Source organism: Vulpes vulpes, chromosome 10 (assembly GCF_048418805.1).
Source record: "Vulpes vulpes isolate BD-2025 chromosome 10, VulVul3, whole genome shotgun sequence".
In the NCBI taxonomy this organism is placed as follows: domain Eukaryota; kingdom Metazoa; phylum Chordata; class Mammalia; order Carnivora; family Canidae; genus Vulpes; species Vulpes vulpes.
The window spans coordinates 100,139,124-100,161,349 of NC_132789.1; the positions used below are offsets into that span (position 1 = coordinate 100,139,124).

Sequence of the window (22,226 nt, forward strand, 5' to 3'; positions counted from 1 at the left end):
ATTACTCCTGGATTAAATTTCACGAAATATATGCATGTGTCCTAAAATATATTATCATAGGATGATAAGGTGGAACAAAAGTGGTTTGATCACCAGCTTAATTACCACTTAAAAAAGATGGATTTAAGAGTGAAAAGGGATAACTTCCATGGAAATACAAGTTGTTTTTAAATTCAGAGAGTGGACAAAACAAATTTTACCGAAGAAAATTATAACACAAGCCTTTGGAATCTATGCAATATATAAATATAGTTTTAAATACTCTTAACTATGAACATGGTATAGTGGTAGCTGAGAAATATAGCTGATAAGCAAATACTGCTTATTTATATTCGTACATTTAACAGTTCTTTAAAATATGAAACTACCGCATAAGAAGAATTCATGGGTTAAGTAGTAAACTGAAAAGTATCATCAAAGTCAGAGCCTCCTCGCTTGTTTTCTTTCAGGAGACAGATTTGAAAAGTCATTTTGAGGACTCTCATCAAAGCCTTAGTAATTCTTTAATATAATTTTAAAACAGGTAAGATTGTGAATAAATAGAATATTAATTTTAAGGGGTCATGCCAACTCCACTAAAATATAGTTTTCAAATATCCACCAACGTCTACTTTTTAGTTATGAAATACTTTCAAGCTACTAGGATTGCATTTGGAGTTAAGTGCAGGTTGGGGGCGTGGGCTGTAATTCTAGCTCTTAAATCATTAATGTTAAAACAACGTCAAAATACGTGAGATCATTTGCAAAAAAAAAAAAACATGTAAAATTCATTTACAATCAAACCATCCGTATCTACTTGAATATTATTTATTTAGATTAATTAAAACATATTTACAAACTAATCTTCATAGCTGATGGTTTTAAGGCCAACAATAAATCATGATACGTGTAGCATTTCTCTTTTCCTTGACCGCAAAGTTCCTCAAAATAGTTAAATTCGAATCTCTTTCTCACCAACTTTTCTCTAACCTTCACCGTACCAAAATTGCTCTTGTCGAGTTTACAAATGACTTTGCATCCCTAAAACCCCAAATGGTAAATTCTCAGTCCTTAATCCAACGGGTCAGTAACATTGGATACAATTCAGTAAAATACTCACTGAAACACTTGCTTAGAGTCTATGACACAATGCTCCTTGGTTTTTATGTGATCTGGATGGCTGCTCCTTCCCGGCATCCCTTGGCTTTCGACCTTGCTCACACCTCTCAGTCTTGGGCCTCCCCATGGCTCTATACTTGCCGTTCCACTTGCTGGTCTCAGCCGAGCTGAAAAGCTTAAGTAAAATTTAATCTAATTGTGAAATTCGCGGCTGCTGGAACACTCATTCCTACTTTAAAATTTGCTATTCTAAAAAAATAAATAAATAAATAAAATTTGATGTTCAGATTAGGATCTAGCTACACCACGTGATGCAACCTCTCATGGCCTTTAGGGTATCATCTTCTTAATGCAGCTATTCCTCGTCGCACTATTTAACCTCGTGACAGTCTCTCTTATTTAACCAACACACTCCGTCCTCCTGCCTTCCTTTCCTTTTATCCATAAAACTAGTGTGTATACTTGTACTGTCTAGTAAGGAAAAGAAATAAAGAATCGCTTAATAAATATTGACAGAAGGGACGGGCTGGCACTATTACTTGTAGTTTTGAGAACTCACCTGAGCCATTAAACACTAAATGTCTGAGCCACTTGTTTTACTGTCTCTAAACCTGCCCTTCTTAGAAAGCTAACATGCACCAGCAAGGCATCCCAGATATTGTAAATGGGTTACCTGATTCTCTTATTATATCATCTGTCTTATAAATTTTAAGCTATTATGAAAAATTAGCCAATTTTCCTATGTCAGGAGATTGAGATTCAGAAAGATTGAGCAGTATGCCCAAGTTCACATAGTTACTAAGAGGCAAAGCAGAAATCCGGGCCAAATTCTTCTTAACAGTTGTTTTGGCAACTGATCTTCACAATAATACAAGGGATCTGATGATGCTTCTCTATTTTTTAAATGCACTCAAATGTGGATTGTTGTTATTTTCAGACATTTTACTCAAAATAAAGCTTCTATTAAATATGAGGGTTTTTTTCACATTATAGATTTTTAACTCTTTATAATCATGTATTTACTAGAAATGTACAAGGTAGGGGTTGATTCATTTGTTTTAAAAAGCCTTATTTTTGTGGAGTCAGGTAAACTAACTCACAGTTATTCATATGTAACTTCAGTTATGAAACTTTAGATGGATAGAATGATGAAGACCAAAAATGTATGAAGTGTTGTAAATCTCATGAATACTTTAAAACATTCATTATGATGATTATTAAATAGGGAAGCGAGGATGTGAAAGTTTATAAGCATAGCATTCCCCAACAATATTATATTTTTTTTCTTTGCCAATCTTTAAAATGACTATCATTTTAAATTACAGAAATTCCAGTGTTGCTTTTTTCCCCTATTACTTTCATAGTTATGTGCAATGGATTGATTCTGAATGCTCACGTTTTCAATTTCATCATATACACTTTCAAGGATATTTGGAGGGTTTTGGTATCAGATAAGTCTGAATGAAAATTCTGGAGTAAGTCATTTAAACTTAATGCTTCTTAAGTGATTGTTCCATTGATAGTGAAGCCAGAACCTGATAGTTACTAACTTTTGCTCTGGAAACCTTCCATTAGTTGGGAAGGCTGCCAAAGCTCTTCTCTTTTACGAAGAAGGATGTAAAATAGATTTGAATCAGTACAGCATTACATCAGTTTTCTCTCTCGTGGCGAGACTGCAAATGCATATGCTCAAAGATTTTACATTCCTATTAGTAACACAAGCTTTTGACTCGCGTCTAGCCGTGATTCAAAGTTATTGCTACAAATCTCCTTAAAAGTCTTCCATTGACTCTTTTAAAACAAAGGACAAGGCTTCCATTATAGAGGAAGCAGATATCGATCCAGGGTTTCTGATTGAGTCTATCATGAAGTACATTATAAGAATGTTTTCACTAACCCTGGGCCAAAAACCACAGTATAATACTAGGAGTGGCAGTTTCTCAAGTTAAGACACTTGAAACTTATTCTCCAAAAGTCTTAGTTCTTTTTTTCCACTACCTTTTTTAAAAAATTAAATACACACACAAACACACACACACACATATATATATAACATACAAGTTTAAAAATATAATATATGTCTTTATATATAATATGTAACATTATATATAATCATAATTATATAATATATATTATTATATAATACATATTTAAACTTGTATGTTATTATTAATAATATATAATATTACTAAATCTCTCCTGGTTTACTGAATTCCCCACTGATATCAAACAGTCTTCTGATGGTTAAGCTCCTACCCTGAAAATAACCAAAACGCAACAGTACAAAAATCCCTTGGTCTTTAATGAGATTTTCCCATAGTTTTTTCCCCAGAACATATTTTCTATGTCCTTATTTTCCTGCATGCCACATCTATTCTGCTATGAATTCCAACCCCAAAATGTCAAATTCAATAGTCACTTTTCTATAAATATCTCACTCATCTTCTGGGGAGAAAAGACACAGTCAACAGTTTCCTCCCTCTAAAAATGTCTCCTTGCCTTCTGTTTCACCGTGAAGTCCTGCTTGTCTTCCGACTTCACCAGTTTCTCCTTCTCAGTTCTCCTCCGCACACTCTTTCTCAAGGCCTGTCTCTAGATACTGGACCTCCCCAGGGTCTATTTTCTTTTCCTCTTTGTCGTCAGGCTCTCCCCTAACCATTTCTGTGAGTTATACTATTATTTATACGTAGAAGTCTAACTCTTCACCAAACTTCTCTGACTTTGGGTCGCCTGGACGTCTCAGTGGTTGAGCGTCTGACTTGGGTTCAGGTCCTGATTCTGGGATCCAGGGATCGAGTCCTGCATTGGGCTCCTGCTTCTCCCTCTGCCTATGTCTCTGCATCTCTCTCTCTCACTTTCTCATGAATAAAAAACTTCTGACTTTGTGAAACTCACTGCTTAATTCACATCTCCTTTTAAATTTAACAGATTCAAAATGCAGCGCCAGATTATCGTTCCTTCTCCCTTTCTAGGCTTATCTAATGCTTACAGTGATGTTGCGATCTATGCAGATAATTCACACAGAAAATTGGAAATCACTGATTATTACATTGTCTTTGCTCTTCATGTGCAATTCATCAGGGAGCCCTGTTGTTTCTGACTTCAAAATGTTACACTGACATCTCTCCTTCTCTCCTCTATGTCTGGCTACCATCCTAGTCCAGGAGAGTCCCACTGTCTTCCCTTAAGTTTTTCAAACATGTCACATTCTGCCCTTCCTCAGGGCCTTTCCTCTGCCTCACTCTTTTTCCTGCACCTGCCTGATGGCCTCCATTTAACCCTCATGTCCACGACTTGATGTCATACCTTCAAGAAGTCTGACAACCCTATTAGGGCATCACACCAATTCCACCTTGATCACAGTACTGATCTCGTACTGTATTTACGTTCCCATTCTTTACTCATATTCAATTAATATTATATTAAAATATCATATTAAATTTTAGCTTTCAACAAGGGCAAAATATATATTGCTTTTATTCACTAATGTATAAGTCATGCCGAGAAGTGCTGGCATATTGTTGATGATAAACAATGGCTAGAAGAATAAATGAATGAATGAGTAAAGGAACAAACACACGCAGTGATATCTTCTTTAGCCTTCCTCCATTATCATCCCTAAGTATTTATTTCATCAGGTCAACAGAGACCTCATTGCTGTGGAAGATGTTCCATGTCCTTAATGTGCAGTTTACTACTAATATAAAGCTGTCCTTCCATGATTTGCTATTTGTTTTTCTTCTCTCATTTATGTAGAAAAATCAGAGCCATGTTTTTTGCAGTTTCACATAACAGTAAACACATTAAATAATAACCCTTACAGAGGAAAATATCAACTTTTAGGTTCATCCAAATAAGTGATTTTGCATTAGCTCTGAATTATACAAATTGGAGAAAATGCAGTTTGGAATTATTATGATTAAATTTCCATTCACAATATAGGAGGACTATAAATTTTAGCCACTAGAATTACAAAGTTAAAACAAGTAGAGATGTAAGATGTAAAACTTAAGCCACATATATTTTTAGACATTTTATTAAGAATGTGGCGTCCCCATATTTAGGGAACTCATATCTGAGCTCTAATAATGCATTCCTAGGAGCCAGGATAGTAGCCAATTATTGATAAAGATAACTGACCTTTATTATTTCCCCCTCTTTATTTACCTTCTTCCCAATATTATGATGACGCCTCTTTCCCAAGTTTTCCCCTTTGGTAATTGTCCAGTAAGTATAAATAATAAGATAGAATTGTACAAATACATAAAATGGACCTCTATTCTAATAATACAGTCATTAGCTCTTAGGAGGGCTTTTTCCATATGGAATGAGTCTGTACTCAACAAAGTAAAATATAACAATAGTAAAGTAGACAAGAGATTATTTTAATGACAATTAATTCCATTTCTGCCAGTTTTTACTTTTATTATTATCATTATTCGGTTCTAATACACAGCAAGTGCAGGATTGTATGAGATTAAAATATATATCAATTATTCTTTCACAAATGCTTTACATTTATATTTAAATACATATTGTCTCTTTGTGGAATTATGCAGTTATATCTCCATTAAATTAATGCTATTTGAAGCCATGACTGTAGTATATTTTATTATTAATTTCGATTTCCAACAGCAGCTAGCACCATGCCTTACACATTTATAGGTGCTTAATAAATATGCACTGAGTTGGAAATATATTTCCCCATTTACTTGGTTATAATAAAGCAACAGGAAGAAAAGGCCATGCATCACAGACATATTTGTAATGCAGTGATGATTTCTCTTAGGAAAATAGCAGAAAACCTAAGAAATAGTATCCCCTTTCAGCAATATGTTAATCAGTCTTCAGACAATTATGTTTAAAACGGATAATTCAAGCTAACCGAAGCAGCTGTACTTCCACCTAGGAAATGGTACTTCTTATAAATCTAATACTACAAATACATTTAAATTTATTTTTAATTATCATTAGGCTCATATTTTTCTCAATTATTTATTCATCTTTCTTTTGATAATATACTAGATTGAACAATAAGTTTAAATGGCTTTTCAGGAGCCATTAGAATCTGAGAAGGACTGGACACGAGGATCTAAAACACTGACGGCGAAACAGAGAAGACATAGAACTTTTTGGTAGATGCAGATAAAGATTGCCCCAAAGCAGCCTTTCCACTCCATGCCACATCTTGCAAACTAGAGAACTGGGTTACTAAAATACTTTTGAATAAAATTAACTGCTTTCACCATTCTCTGATAAGCTGTTCTACAAGTTATAGAAAATAATTCTAAGTGAGAGAAGGTCAAACACATAATTTGATAAATTGTATAATTCAATTCCAACATAAATAGCCTTCTGGCCCTCCTGGGGCTGTGCATTTTAATCAGCTCCTAAATTGGTCAAACATCACTATGGAACTTGGAAGTGCAAAACACTTTGTATTAAATTCATTACAAAATACTGAGAAGTTCTTTTTATTTTGTTGACATCTTCATCTTCAATTTTTATTTCTTTATGTTTTTATTTGAATTAGTTGACACACAATCTTATGTTAGTTTCAGGTGTACAATTGGTGATTCAACAAGTTTATACATCATGCTGTGCTCAACGTAAGTATCAGTATAGCTCTCTCCCCTTTTAAAAAGTCTTGGTATAGGGATCCCTGGGTGGCGCAGCGGTTTGGCGCCGGCCTTTGGCCCAGGGCGCAATCCTGGAGACCCCAGATCGAATCCCACATCAGGTTCCCAGTGCATGGAGTCTGCCTTCTCCCTCTGCCTGTGTCTCTGCCTCTCTCTCTCTCTGTGACTATCATAAAAAAATAATAATAATAAAATAAAAATAAATAAATAAAAAGTCTTGGTATAAGGATCAACGAGATTGATGGTGCAGCTGGATGGACCTCGATATGAGGGGGAGATTTCTGATTGTCAAAATAGCATAAACTAGATGAACAGGAATGATGTAAAATAATTAATTTCCCAAGGGTGAAGATAGAGTAGATATTTAAGATCCTTTTCTATTCTAAGACCATAAAGATTACAGAAGATAGACTGAAGATTGTCTACATTAAAAAAAAATAGTCACTTTAACTTCCAGAAGAGAAGGTACAAGCATAATATTCTTTATAATCAACAATTTCATTACTATTTATATTCATTAGCTTTTTGAGTCACTCCAGAGACGAGGCAACTGATAGACATGCTCCAGCCTATTTTCTCACAGGGCAGCTTTGGGTTGTTTGAAACCAAAGATCTAATAAATCCTTCACAATGAGAATTCAACCTGGAAACCAGTGTCAAGAAAGCTCTATGCATCCCTATGCTTACTGCGGCATTATTTATAATAGCCAAGATATGGAAGCAATGTTAAGTGTCCGTTGGTAGATGAGTGGTAAGGAAGATGGGATACACACACGCACACACGCTGGAATATTACTCAGGCATAGAAAGGATGAGATTGTGGCATCCATGACAACGCAGACAGACCTAGAAGGTACTATGCTAAGAGAAGTGAGTCAGCCTGAGGGCTCCAAATACTGTATGATCTTACTCATTATGGAGTCTAAAAAACTAGGACGCCTGGAGGCTCAGCAATTGAGTGTCTGCCTTCAGCTCAGGGAGTGACCCTGGGGTCCTGGGATCGAGTCCCACATCGGGCTCCCTGCTTGGAGCCTGTTTCTCCCTCTGCCTGTGTCTCTGCCTCTCTCTGTGTGTGTCTCTCATGAATAAATAAATAAAATCTTTAAAAAAATGATCTAAATAGATAAATGAACAAACAGCAGAATCAGATCTATAAATACAGAGAACACACTAGTGGTTGCCAGGAAGTGGAGGGATGGGCAAAATGAACGAAGGGGAGCAAGGGACGTCAGCTTCCGTTTATGGGATGAGTGAGTTATGGGGGAAAAGGCGCAGCATGAAAGTGATGAGTCAAGGATCCTCTAGCTCGGCGTGGGGACAGGTGGCGGCCGCACCTCAGTGAGCAAAGCACAATGTGTACACGTCTCAAACTACTGTGTATTACACCTGAAACCGATGGGACGCTGTGTGTCAACTCTAATAAAAATAAGTAAATAAAATTCTTGCAAAGATCACCAGCTTGCTATAGTTTAGACTAGTGTGACCAGGCAAGGTGGCCACAAGTCCTCTCATCTTCAGGACTCAGTATTTGGAACACATGAAGGATCCAGTGGAAACCTGTATTTGCATCAAACCACTGTATTAAGGTGGGCTGGCACCTTCCATCGTACTGCACGACGCCCTTGAATGAAAACCGCTCACAGAATATACGTCAATATAAACTCATTTTTCTGTTTTTAGAAAGCATTCAAGACTTAATGTCGTCTCAATATTAAAATTTTATAATAGAAATAGCACCTGTAATAATCATAATCCTTGGAAACCAAAGCTCTGAAGTTCCAATATGCTGCGTGAGCATAAAATAGTCATAATGCACCACATTTTCGGGCACTCAGATTAACATGAGAATAATAGAGTCAGGTGAAAAACAGACAATTTTATTTTCACATTAAAATATATAAAGACTTGTAGTGAGAGTTATGTATCCGGTGAAGCTAAATGGGAAAAGGAGATACTTCTTATCTCTCAATGGAAATTTTTAATCTTGCGAACACTAGAACATCAAAATTTCTGAGCTGATTTTGTGCATTCACTCAAAAGGAATGGGTGAAGTTAAGCTGTTATTATACTTTCTTTCCTTAGGCTCTAAAATTTTAACATACCTTCCCTTTTTTACTATATAGTACGCCAAAATGTACAGGGTTTGAATCACAAGGAAAATCTGCAAATGAAATAATTTTGCTTCTAAGTTAATTTTTCCAAATTTCCTGAACTTCTGCACCTGTCATTCCTATAAACCCTCACTTGTTCAGAACCGAAGTAAAATTCTGGGACACAATTTAAAATTCTGGGGAAATTTTTTTTTTTCCTCAAATCTCCCAGAGTGATTTTTTGCTCATATTGAATATGGTTTTATTCTCCTTGCACACGTGCCCCCCCATGCACATGCACGCACACGCACTTCTTGTGACCGTCCTCCCCCCGTTCCGTGTGATTCCAGTGGGACCCCAACTATAGCACCAGGCATGTCGGCCCCGGGGGAGCAGACACCGTACAGATTCCCTAGTCACAGCATCTCACAGCCCAGCCGAGGTGGATGGTGGAGAAATCTGCGTCTCGCCAGCACTGGGTTCTGCTCTCGTGTGGAGGGGTCATGTATGATGGGTCCTCACGCAGCAGGCTCGCGGCCTGTGATCACCGCCAGCAACTGAGCTGGGGAAACCCGAGCAGTGGAAAGGACTGTAACCCCCAGAAGGTAAGTGAGGGAATGTGTTCTGGTGATATGATAAGCTATATGGCTCTGTTCTAGGATTTTACATAGTAATGGCAACCAACGTAGGGCTACTTGTAATTATTCATCACGGATTCACAATTTTCTTTCGAAATACACACCACCCCAACCTACTTCCCTACACACACACTTCAAAACAAAGTGTCTAGTCCATTCACAGGTTCCTGTAGTTTTGCTTCCCACGTACATGGTGTGAGCACCGCCTCTCACCTCCCCACACCACCAGCCTCTATCCCAAGGGCTCCTAGATGCGCTTTCCTCGGGTGGGTCTTCCATGGTGTGTTCTGAGAAGACCTCCTTCCCCACCCTGGTCTCTCCCTTGTCGGCTCTAGTCTCACCTCATTTATCGCTATCTTAGGGCACATTGGGTGCAGTTTTATGTGTTTATTTTCTTTCTTTCACTCCAAAATGTGGAAGTGGTGAAACTAGGGGTTTTCTCGGTCCTTAGAACACTGTAATCCAAGCGCCTATGCAAACGATTGGCTCGTGGTATGTGCTCCGTATGTGTGTCCAGTGATGAAGGCATGATGACTGCAGGCAGGGAGCGCGAAGCTCTCATAAGATAAGAACACAATGAATTCAGCAACGTAGACATTACCCACGCTTTACGGAAAATACTTTCATTGCTTTAGCTGCGTAAGAATTATAAGTTCAGTAAGTGAAATAATTGGAAGTGAGATAAAGTCTCTATAGAAAAATTACATGACCTACAGGAGTTTTTATGATCATGTACAGTAGATAAGGAAACAAGAGACAGTGAAATAAAAATAAAATGCTTTTAAGAGATTTGCCTGCAAAGATCATAAAATTGCACAGTAGGAATTAGCAGGGGGACTGTCCGTAAACAGGAAGGATATGGAGCTTTTTCATGCTTTTGTTTCTTAGATAATAGAAACTCGAATCTGTTTATATGATCAAATACCTAAGTTAGATTTAGAAATATTAAAGATATTATATGGAAGGATAATTACTAGAACAAGGATTAAAGAGACAGGAAATAAATAGATCTAAGGTCTAGAAAACAAATAGAGGGATTAGAGTCCTACAGGAAAGACTGATGAAAGCTGCCAATAATAATAATAATAATAATAATAATAATAATAATAATAAAAGCAATAATAACACTATTCCTGGTGTGTTTCACAACTATTATCAAGCTAATAACTCTATAAGTTAGTAAACTGAATGTCACAGGATGCGCCCCCGGGGACACAATCTTATGGCTGTTATTATCTTTGTGAGCCAGACAATGAGCTCACCCAATGAGAACATAAAAACAAATAGTAAAATATGAAACTTAAAAAGATAGACACTTTTACAACAGCAGTTTACAGAAGTAGAGATGAAGTCTGACTCAGGACACGCTGAATGAACACCAGAAGGTGGGAGTGGACACCCTCTACAGTGACATCACTTCCTACAGCCACACAAGTCTCAATAATAATATCTGTAGACAGAAGGCCCAGATTTTTGCTTTAAATATATTAATGAACAGAGAGCTGTGTGAGCCTGGGCAAGTCAGTTAACAAGCAACAAGTATGGGGATCCCTGGGTGGCTCAACGGTTTAGTGCCTGACTTTGGCCACGGGAGCCATCCTGGAGTCCGGGGATCAAGTTCCACATCTGGCTCCCTGCATGGAGCCTGCTTCTCCCTCCTCCTGTGTCTCTGCCTCTCTCTCTCTCTCTCTCTCTCTCTCTGTCTATCATCAATCAATCAACCAGTCAATCAATCTTAAAAAAAAAAAAATAAGCAACAAGTAAGACAGCAAATAATGGAGGCTTGGACGTCCAACAGGCCTGAATTCAATTCTTTACTCTGTCACTTGATACGTCAGTGGCTTTTTGCGATTCCTATAAACAATCTGAGTTTTAACACCTTAATCTATAAAACAAAGATAAAGGTAGCAACTAACAAATTAGAAGTAACCTGTGAAATGTCTACAAATTTCCTAGTAATCTGTTAGCAATAAATATTTAGGCATTGGGTTTTCTTTGTGTGTGACTTTCAACCTCATTTTCATCATTATCATAATTTTCTTAATCATAACAATCATTGCCTTATACTTAGGATGCAGATTGGAATTAAACCATCTCTAAAGAGCTTTATATGCAAAACCACGCCATTCCAGTTACACACCTTACATAGGTATCAGGGATCTCAAGGCTGAAACAAGAAAGGGATCTAGGAAAGTGACTGCTGACACCCAGTGCCTACTAACGGTGTTGGTCATTTATATTTGTCATTCAAATATAACCACTTCAAATAATTAAGTTTTGAACCAAAAACTGGGATTGCAGGCTCAAATTAATACAATTTATATACTATTTGAATACAAAAGAGGCAAAAACCAGGAAGGCATCCATTTCTTCCAGATTGCCTAATTTGTTGGCATATGGTTGCTTACAATATGTTTTTAAAATTGTTATTTCCTTGGTCTTGGTCATGATCTCTCATCTTTCACTTATGATTTTATTAATTCGGGTCTCTTCTTTGTTCTTTCTAATAAGTCTGGCTAGGGGCTTATCTCTCCTATTAATTCTTTCAAAGAACCAGTGCCTATTTTCATTGATCTGTTCTACTGTTCTTCTTGTTTCTATTCATTGAATTCTGCTCTAATCCTTATTACTTTTCTTCTCCTGCCTGTTTTAGGCTTTATTTGCTCTTCTTTCTCCAGCTTCTTTATGTGTAACGTTAGCTTGTGTGTTTGAGATTTTTCTAATTTTTGGAGAGGGCTTGTATTGAAAGGTATTTCCCTCTTAGGACCGCCTTTGCCGTATCCCAAAGGTTTTGAACAGATGCATTTTCACTTTCCTTAGTGTACATGAATCTCTTTAATTCTTCTCTAATTTCCTGGCTGACCCATTCATCTTTCAGCAGGAATCTCTTTAACCTCCAAGTATTTGAATTCCTTCTAAATTTCCTCTAGTGATTGAGTTCAAGTTTCAAAGCATTGTGGTCTGAAAATATGCAGGGGACGATCCCAATCTTTTGGTATCAACTGAGACCTGAGTTGTGACCCAGTATGTGGTCTATTCTGGAGCAAGTTCCACGTGCACTTGAGAAGAATGTGTATTCAGTTGCGATCGGATGCAAAGTTTTGTAGATATCTGTGAAATACACCGGGTCCAATGTGTCATTCAAAGCCCTTGTTTCTTTGTTGATCTTCTGCTTAGAGGACCTGCCCATTGCTGTGAGTGGGGTGCTGAAGTCTCCTACTATTAATGCATTACTGTGTGTCTCTTTACTTTGGTTATTAATTGGTTGATATAATTGGCTGCTCTCAAATTAGAAGCATAAATATTTATAATTGTTAGGTCTGTTTGTCGGACAGACCCTGTAAGTAAGATAGAGTGTCCCTCTTCATGTCTTAAATAGAGTCTTTGGTTTAAAATCTAATTTATCTGATATGAGGATTGCTACCCCAGCTTTCTTTTGAGGACCATTTACATGGAAACTTATAAACTACCCAAACTAAGACAGGACGTTATAGGAAACCGAACAGAGCAATAACCAGCAAGGAAATCAAAGCAGCCATCAAAAACCTCCCAAGAGGGAACACCTGGGTGGTTCAGCAGTTGAATGTCTGCTTTTGGCCCAGGGGGTGATCCTGGGTCTGGGGATCAAGTACCACCGTTGGGTTCCCTGCATGGAGCCTGCTTCTCCCTCTGCCTGTGTCTCTGCCTCTCTCTGTGTCTCTCATGAATGGATAGATATTTAAAAGAAAAAAAAAATGAGCCTCCCAAGGAACAAGAGTCCAGGGCCAGATGGCTTCCCATGGGAACTCTACCAAACATTTAAAGAAGTAATACCTATTCTCTTGAAGCTGTTTCAAAGGGTAGAAATGGAAGGAACACTTCCAAACTTGTCCTATGAGGCCGACATGACCTTGATCCCCCAACCAAAGACCCCACCATAAAGGAGAGTTACAGACCAACACCCCTGATGGATGTGGATGCCAAAATGCTTCCCAGCAATGAGTCCACCATGTAGAAGAGGAGCATGGTCCTTTGCTGTAAGGCACGCTGGCTTTGCCAATAGGTGGATATCGATGAATATAAGTTCCATATTCAAAATAACAATGTGAATAGAGAACAGATAGGAAGTACTGAGTACCATATTTTGACACTAGAGAAGCCCAACATTAAAAAATATTTTTAAAAAATTTAAAATAAATAAAATAAAGCAGGAATCTAGAAAAAGAAAGGCAAATGAGTCACTGAAACATAGCAGCACATGACTAAATCCCCTAATTATTTATCTACATTAGTCAGCTGTATGAAAAAAAGGCTTTTTACTAACTTTAAAAATTTATATGCTCTGGCCTTTAATATCCATTACCCAGAAATACTATTGTCTCTCTGCCAACATTTTGCTAGCAGGAGGTTCAGCCATAATGTATCCAGAATGTTGGATTCTTTAATAAAAACTTAGTAACAGAAACTTTGGGTTTAATATTTTAAATGTCATGATTAAAGTTAAATGAATGCATAGCAGAATTAATCATTAGAAATCAGTTTAAGGATAGTAATATTACATTTTCTAAACTGCTGGGAAATAAAATTGATTACCTAGAGAAGGAAGTATTTAGAGCAGGAAAAAAGAATTTGATAATATTACCAAAAACAAAACACGTAAAACAATAATTAGGTTCATTACAGCAGCTGCCCATCAAACATGCTTTAAAAATAATAGGTCTGAATAATAGTAAAAATAAGTGAATCAGGCACATTCTATTACAGCTTAAATATCTAGCACATCTTTCCCAGTGTGAGGACTCCTTAATTAAACCTCCTTATCTTGTAATAAAACTACCCGATTGTCTGAATAGAGATAATTTGCAGCTCCGAAAACGTTATTGGTACAGTCTCTGCTACATTTTAAAATATTGTGTTGTTTGATTTGCTATTATTTAGTTTTAAGAATTCTTTGTATATTTTGGGTAACATCCCTTTATCAGATGTGTCTTTTGCAAATATTTTCTCCTGCTCTGTGGTTTGTCTTCTACTTCTCTTCCTATTGTTTTTCACAGAGCAGAAGTTTTTAAATTTAAAGTTTAGCTTATTAATTATGTATTTCCTGGACGGTGCTTTTTGTTTCATAGTCGTATATAAAAATTTGGCAATGCCCAAGGTCATCTAGGTTTTTTTCTTATGTCGTCTTCTAGGAATTTTATAGTTTTGTGTTTTACATTTAGGTCTGGAATTGTTTTGAGTTAATTATTGTGACAGATGCAAGATCTGTGTTTAGATTTTTCTTTTCTTTTCTTTTCTTTCTTTTCTTTTCTTTTCTTTCTTTTTTCTTTCGTTCTTTCTTTTTTTTTTTGCATGTAGATGTCCAGTTATTCCAGCACCAGCAGTTGAAAAGATTACCTTTGCTCCATTGCCTTGGCTTGACTACATTTATCTGGGTCTCTCTTTCTGGGCAATCTTTTGAATTTCACTTATCTATGTGTGTATTCTTTTGCCAATACCATGCTATCTTGACTACCGTAGCTTTATTCTAAATCTTGATGTCAGGTAGCATCAGTTTCCCAACTTTGCTCTTCTTCGAAATTGTGTCTTTTGCTTTTTCATGCCAACTTTAGTTTGTCAGTGTCTACCGAGTGACTTTTGGGGATATGACTGTAACCTTAGATTTAACTAACACCTGTCTCATGTCATTAATCATTATCCTTTTTTTGTGTGTGGTAAGAACATTTAAGATCTAGTTTCTTAGCAACTGTGATGTACTACAGTATTGTTGATCGTAATCGCGTTGCTGTACATTAACTCTTCAAAATGTGTTTATTTTCTAGTTACAAGTTTATGTGCTTTAACGGCATCTGCCCAGTTCCCTAACCCCCAGCTCCTGGCAACCACTGTTCTCCTATCTGTTTCCCCTAGTGTGGCCGTTTTAGATTCTACATAGAAGTGATGCCGTAGAATATTTGCTTTCCACTGCCTGCTTTATCTCAGTAAGCATGATGTCTTCGAGGTCCATCCGTGCTGTCAGGAATGGCAGGATTTCCTGCTCTATCATGGCTGAAAAATATTCCATTGTGTGCGTGTTTGACTGAATAAATACATACACATTACACCCTCTTTACCATTTATCTGTTGATAGATACTTAGGTTATTTCCATATTTTGATTATTGTCAGTAATGCTGCACTAAACACGGGAGATAAACGTGGAGATATCTTTCCAGTACCTTGTTTGCAGTTCCTTTAGATGTATACCCAAAGATCTGATTGCTGCATCCTACACTAGGTCTCTTTTTGATTTTTCGAGGAACGTCCATACTGTTCTACACAGTAACTGCACCTTCCCAGCAGCATTCCCATCAACAGTGCATGAGCGTCCCTTTTTCTTCATACCTTCACCTACGCCTGCTATCTCTCCTTGATGACAGCCATTCTAACAGCTGTGAGGCAATACCTCGTTGAGGTTTTAATCTGAACTTCCCGGATGATTTTAAGCGATGTCGAGCATTGTCTTCTGTCCATGTTGGCCATGTGGATGTCTTCTTTAAAGAAAGGAAATGTCTATTCAGTTCTTCTGATCATTTTAAAATCAGATTTTTGTTATTGCTGTTATGGAGTTGTCTGAGTTCTTTTTATCTTTGGATACTAACCACTTACTGATATATGGTTTGAAAATGTTTTTCCCCATTTCTAAGGTCGCCTTTTCACTTTGTTCATTGTTTCATCTGCTACACAGAGAATTTTTAGTTTGATGTAGTCCCACCTACTGATTTCTGCTTTTGTTTTTGCGCTTTTCGTGTCCTATCCAAAAAATCATTGCCAAGGCCAATGTCAAGGAACTTCTTCCTTAAGTTTTCTTCCATAACTTTATAGTATCAGATCTTATATTTACGTCTTTATTCTATTTTGAGTTTATTTTTCATGAGTGGTGTAAGACAGTGGTCCAATTTCATTTTTCTGCATATGATTATCCAGTTTTCCCAGCACCATTTGTTGAAGAGACTATCCTTCCTCCACTGCATATTCTTGGATCCCTTGTCAAGTATTAGTTGACCATATATGCAGGGTTTTCTATTCTGTTCTATTGGTTTATGTGTTTCCTTGTATGTCAGTATCATGATGTTTACTTTTTACAGATCTATAGTAGATTTCACAATAAAGAAGTGTGATGACTCTGGCTTTGTTCTTTCTCAGGATTGCTTTAGCTCATTGGAGCCTTTTGTGGCTCCATACAAATTGTAGGATTTTCTTTCTATTTCTGTAAAAGATGACATTGGAATTTTGTTAGGGATTACACTGAATTTCTAGATGGCTTTGGGTTGTACAATCATATTAACAATATCAATTTTTCCTATCCAAGAACTGGAAGAATTAATATTGTAAAAAAGATACTGTATTTTGAATTTCAAATTCCACGTGTTCATCACTGGTATTTGGGGATTAAATTAACCTTTGTATGTTACCTTTTTCCCTGCAATCTTGCTGTAATTGCCTATTAGTTCCAGGAGTTGGTTTGTCCATTCTTTCAGATTTTCTTCATAGATGGTCATGCCACTACCGCACAGAGACAGTTTTCTTTTTTCCTAATCTGTGTATTTTTATTTCCTTTTCTTGTTTTTTCCATTAGCCAGAACTTACAAATAAGATGTTGAAAAAGACTGTTGAGAGAGGATTTCTTTGCCTCGTACCAGATCTTTACTGAATAAACTTTGAGTTTCTCACCAATAAGCATGATATCGGCTGCAGGTTTTTTGTAGATCTCATTTATCAAGTAGAGGAAGTTCCTTCCATTCCCAATTTACTGCGAGTTTTTTTGTTTTGTTTTGTTTGATCATGAATGGGTGTTGGATTTTGCCAAATGTTGTTTTTGTGTGTGTTTATTGATATGATCATGTAATTATATATACTAATTTTAAATCAAGAACAAGATGTAATATTGATAATTCAAAGCAACTAATATCTAAACAGTATTGTTTACTGGCAAAGGTGTCATCATACAGGCATCAAGATACACGGCTTGTAGAGAAATTGGTACACTCTACTTAGAGGTATTTGACAGTATCTATCAACATTTAAATATATATTTCCATTCTGTTTAGGAACTAAACTGCTAGGAATTTATCGTAAAAATATACACATAAACATATGCAAAGATGCATGCTCAAGAGTGTTGTAGTAACAGTATAAGCTGAAAAACTAGAAATAACCTTAACGCTTGTTAATGAGACATGGTTATAAATTATGGTACATATATGTCATGGGTATCTTGATGGCCATTTAAAGAGGTGTGATAAATTTATGTGCTGAATCAAAAATATATAGAAAATAAGGGTAATTAAATAAAGCACAAAAACATGCATAAATTACTCCCAGTAGGAGATAATTCTGTTTGTATGAATGTGTGCATGGAACAAATTTCTGCAAAAGTAGAAACTGAGTGGCCAGTGAAGGGAAGAACACAATATATGCTCCCTTTTCTATCATATGAAGTTGTTCTCTTACCCACATGTTATTTTCATAAGATCTTAAATTTTAAAAATAAAGAAAATATTAAAAATTGATATGATTTATAGTATCTTTCTATAATGTTTTCCTACCTTCTCACATTTAGTTATAAAAATGTTTTTTTTCCTCAGTTCCTTTAAAATAGTAAATTATAACAATATAGAACAGATTTATATTTAGAAAAGCAAGAATGATCCTTTCTCTTAATAGGCAATTAGTTTTAACTTCCTTAGAGACAAAAGCATGGGATATTCTTTTACCATAAAAAGCATCTATTTAACCCATGTAATTATCTCTCTTTCTATAAATCAGAAATCTAAATAATGTAATTGGACTTTGAACCAGAGTATTTTAGACTTCAGCATTTAAACACGTTGATGTAGGAGACATTAAGTTCCATCTAAAATACCTCTTTAAAAGCTAACTTCTTGGGCAGCCCGGGTGGCTCAGTGGTTTAGCACCTGCCTTCAGCCCAGGGTGTGATCCTGGAGACCCAGGATCGAGTCCCACGTCGGGCTCCCTGCATTGAGCCTGCTTCTCCCTCTGCCTGTGTCTCTGCCCCTTTCTCTGTGTCTCTCAGGAGTAAATACATAAAATCTTTAAAAAAAAAAAAAGCTAACTTCTTAATTTAAGAAGCAAAACAGATGATCACAAGGGGAGGGAGGGAAAAATAAAACCAAACAAAATCAGAGAGGGAGACAAACCATAAGAAACTCTTAACTCGGGGGAAAAAAAAAAAAAAGAAAGAAACTGTTAACTCTAGGAAAAACACTAGGATCTGCTGAAGGGAAGGGGGTGGTGGGTAACTAACTGGGTGATGGGCCTTAAGGAGGGCATTTAATGGAATGAGCACTGGGTGTTATATAAGATTGATGAATCACTAAATTATACCTTTGAAACTAATAACAGACTATATGTTAATTGAATTTAAATTTTAAAAAGTTACCTTCTTCATACATTATCCAATTTGTCCTTTCTTCCAAGGTCACTGTCTTCTTGTTTCTTTTGAAACTGTGCTTCATTAAGCAGTATTTGAATCCCCCTTTTATTGTATTTATTTTCTAATTCTTACTGTCTTTCCCGCATAACAGACATTCATAAAGCAAGAATAGGACAATAGGACGGCGGAGAAAACGGCTTACATGTGGCTGGATGCCTTATGATCGTTGTTCCAGGTATGCAGTCAAATGGGCTTTATTTCCTGTGTCATCATCGTGTGGGCTCCTTGTGCGTGGGGGCTCACATTGCCCTTCTCTATTAACCAGCATAATTCAAACACTGTTCTCACAGATGAAATCTAGGTATCAGGAGACTTAGAACTATACCCAGAAGTACATTAATTAAGATCTTCTTTGCAAACTTCAAAGTCTGTATGGGAAGAAGAGCTAGAAAAAAATCTCCATCCCACCTGGGCATTTCCTTCCTCCAGACACAAGGTGGAGTTAAGCTAAGTAGAAGGCGGAGTTAAGCTAAGCTAGTTAGCTCCCTCTGGGCCAACGAGGGGATTCAGAGCTTTCTGAAAAGTCAGGGAAGGACTTATCTAGAGCCCATTATAAATCACAGTATTAGAGGAGGCGTTTAGTACATGTGAATACTTCTCATACATTCTGGGCGATTTGTTCTGAAGCCCCTATTTCTAGGCATAAGGATACAGGCAGTGGTAAATGGTATAAACTAGGAAACCGTGAAAGGACGTAAATTTGTTCAAAATATAGCACCTTAATAACCTCCAGGAGAGCAAGGATATGTTCACTTCCTTATTATTTCCCTGAAGTAGCTGTCCCTCACATTTTCCCCCAAAATAAATATGATGTGTTTTTTTTCCATCCTCTCCATTCTCAGCTAGCAAAATCATATAACTACTTTCACTTCAAAAACAAAGTAACTTGAAATTTCATCTCCTATAATCATGTCAGATGTGACCTTTAAAAAAAAAAAAGTACTGTGAGCTACAGCTCGACCTGAAACTATTAAGTATATAAGCAAATTATTACAATACAAGTAGATAATACGTGTTTTTCTTGTGCTAGGGGCACAACGATAAAGGAGAATATAATTCTACCTTGGGCTAGGAGATGTGTCGGGGAAGGCTGGATAGAGATTTCTCAATAATTAATGTTTATTGAGTGCTTACGTTGCACAAAGAGCTTTACACAAATTATGTCTTTAATCTTCACAAAGGGAGATAGTACAATTACCATCTCTATTTTATAAACAAGAAAACCGAGTCTTGGAGAGTTTAATATGTTCAAAATCATCCTGCTACCAAGAGATGGAGACAAACTTCAAAGGCAGCCGGTCACTCCAAATGACACACCAGAAGCCATCATGCTAAGAGCCTCTGGAAATGGAGTATTTGCCAGAACAAGGGAATAATTGGACAAAGCATTTACCTAAGGGGGAAAAAAAAAACTCAGACATAACAGAAATCTGTGATTATAAAATACATAAAACATACAGAGAAAAATAGCAGTAAGTAGCCCCACGCAGTGCCGGCTACAGGCCAGGTAGTGTTACAATCGCTCTCGTGTATGAACTCCGTAACCAATGAATCGGCATCAGTAGAAAGTACCATTTTTGTCATCCCTACTTTGTAGACAAGTGAAGCACAGATAATTTAACTAAGCTGCTCAAGCTCACAGAGCCAGCGGAGTGGGGCCGGACTGTGAGGCCAGGCGGGCCAGCTCCGGCCTCCGTGCTCTGCTACGTGCCTCCACCGCTGCGTCTCCTACTGTGATAAAGCTGCCATGTGCTGCCATGTGCCACCAGGAGAAAGCCACGGAGGATGCTGCAAAGCCACCTGGCTCCGGCTTTGAGGAACGAGGCCCAGGATCTGGCACTTTAACCAACAAGCTCTGGATTTCCAACAAGAGTGGAGATATGATAGCAATGATAAGACGTGCCGTGTACCTAACACTGTTATCGGGGTTGTCGTATTCTAATATTTGAGAAACATGCTCTTTTGTTCTTGCAACGCAGAGCACCCGAAATAAAATTTTGAACACGTATCATGACTCATCGAAATGTTCAGTCTAATGAATTTAAAGTTTCTTCTTTACAAGCAGTTCTCAAGTATCTAGGGATTATGCCCTCCTGAAGGTGATGCCAGGATAGAGAATCTAACAGTTGTACGTTCCGCAAAAAAAAGAAGGTGGATTAAAATATGCTGGGAAATTTCACACCACGCAGGAGTTACTCAGCGATTATTAAAAGGCATAGAGAGTTGTTATAGGATAAGATGATTTAACATCAATAAAATCTGTAGAAGAGAGCCTCACTTATATAACATGTTTTATAATGATTAAATATCAGGTATCAAAATATATTAGAATATAATAATTAAAAGAACACGTTCTGGAACCTCGATAGCCAGGGTAAACACGTCCAAGTCTTCCAATTGAGCAGATTATGTAAAGTCTAGGCCTCAGCTCCCATCACTGGGGAAATAGGGGTAATAACTGTGGCCCGTTGCACCTCACATTGTTGGGAGGTTGGTTATGCCTATATACGCAGGCACGTCCGTATCGATACATCTGTGTCTATACATCTGCATGTACACATACGTCTGCATATACATGTGACATTAGGAAGGTCCAAGAAATGAATGAAATATGATTAACTTCAGGTGTTATCTATGTTCTAAAAAGGGTTACACTAATTTGCCATCCAAAATACTGTGACCTGTCTTTAAATGCAATTGATATTTAAAAAAAAACTAATGTAAATCATGGACTTTGGATAATAGACCATGGACTTTTGATTTGACAGTGCAGGTTTATCAAATACAACAGATGCACCATCCTGGTGGGAGTGGTTGGTAATTGATTATGAGAGATTATGACTGATTATGAGATTATGCATATGTGGGGACAGAGGGTGTATGGGAATTTTCTGTCACTTTTGCTCAATTTTGCTACAAACCCAAAACTTCTCTAATAAATAAAGTATTTTTAAAAAGTGTTGCAAAATATATGTATTTATATATATATATATATATATATATTTATATTATATAAACTAAAAGATCTATGGATAGTTAGGTACTTTAAAGGTCATATAAACATATAAACAAAAGTGTTGCAAAATATATGTATTAATATATATTTATATATATTTATATATATATATAAACTAAAAGATCTATGGATAGTTAGGTACTTTAAAGGTCATATAAACATCTCTTCATAAGTATACGATTATATGTTCATAAACACATAACTAACTTATAATAATAAAAAGGAATGCCTGCATAAAAATATACTTTGATCCCAAATCCTAATCTTCCCCTTTA

At 36.7% G+C, this 22,226-nt stretch overlaps 1 protein-coding gene across 12 annotated transcripts in view; it reads right to left on the minus strand.

Annotated features, from left to right (window-relative positions):
* The window catches only part of SPOCK3 (SPARC (osteonectin), cwcv and kazal like domains proteoglycan 3), a 407,001-nt gene that overhangs the window by 191,484 nt on the left and 193,291 nt on the right, over positions 1 to 22,226 (minus strand). For 6 of the 12 annotated variants that reach the window (XM_072725012.1, XM_072725004.1, XM_072725003.1 and 3 more), the window contains one exon: positions 1,100 to 1,273. The exons of the other annotated variants lie outside the window; for them this stretch is intronic. In XM_072725012.1, the coding sequence (XP_072581113.1) occupies positions 1,100 to 1,273 (174 nt within the window). The remainder of the gene's footprint in view (positions 1 to 1,099; positions 1,274 to 22,226) is intronic. 12 annotated transcript variants of the gene reach the window in all.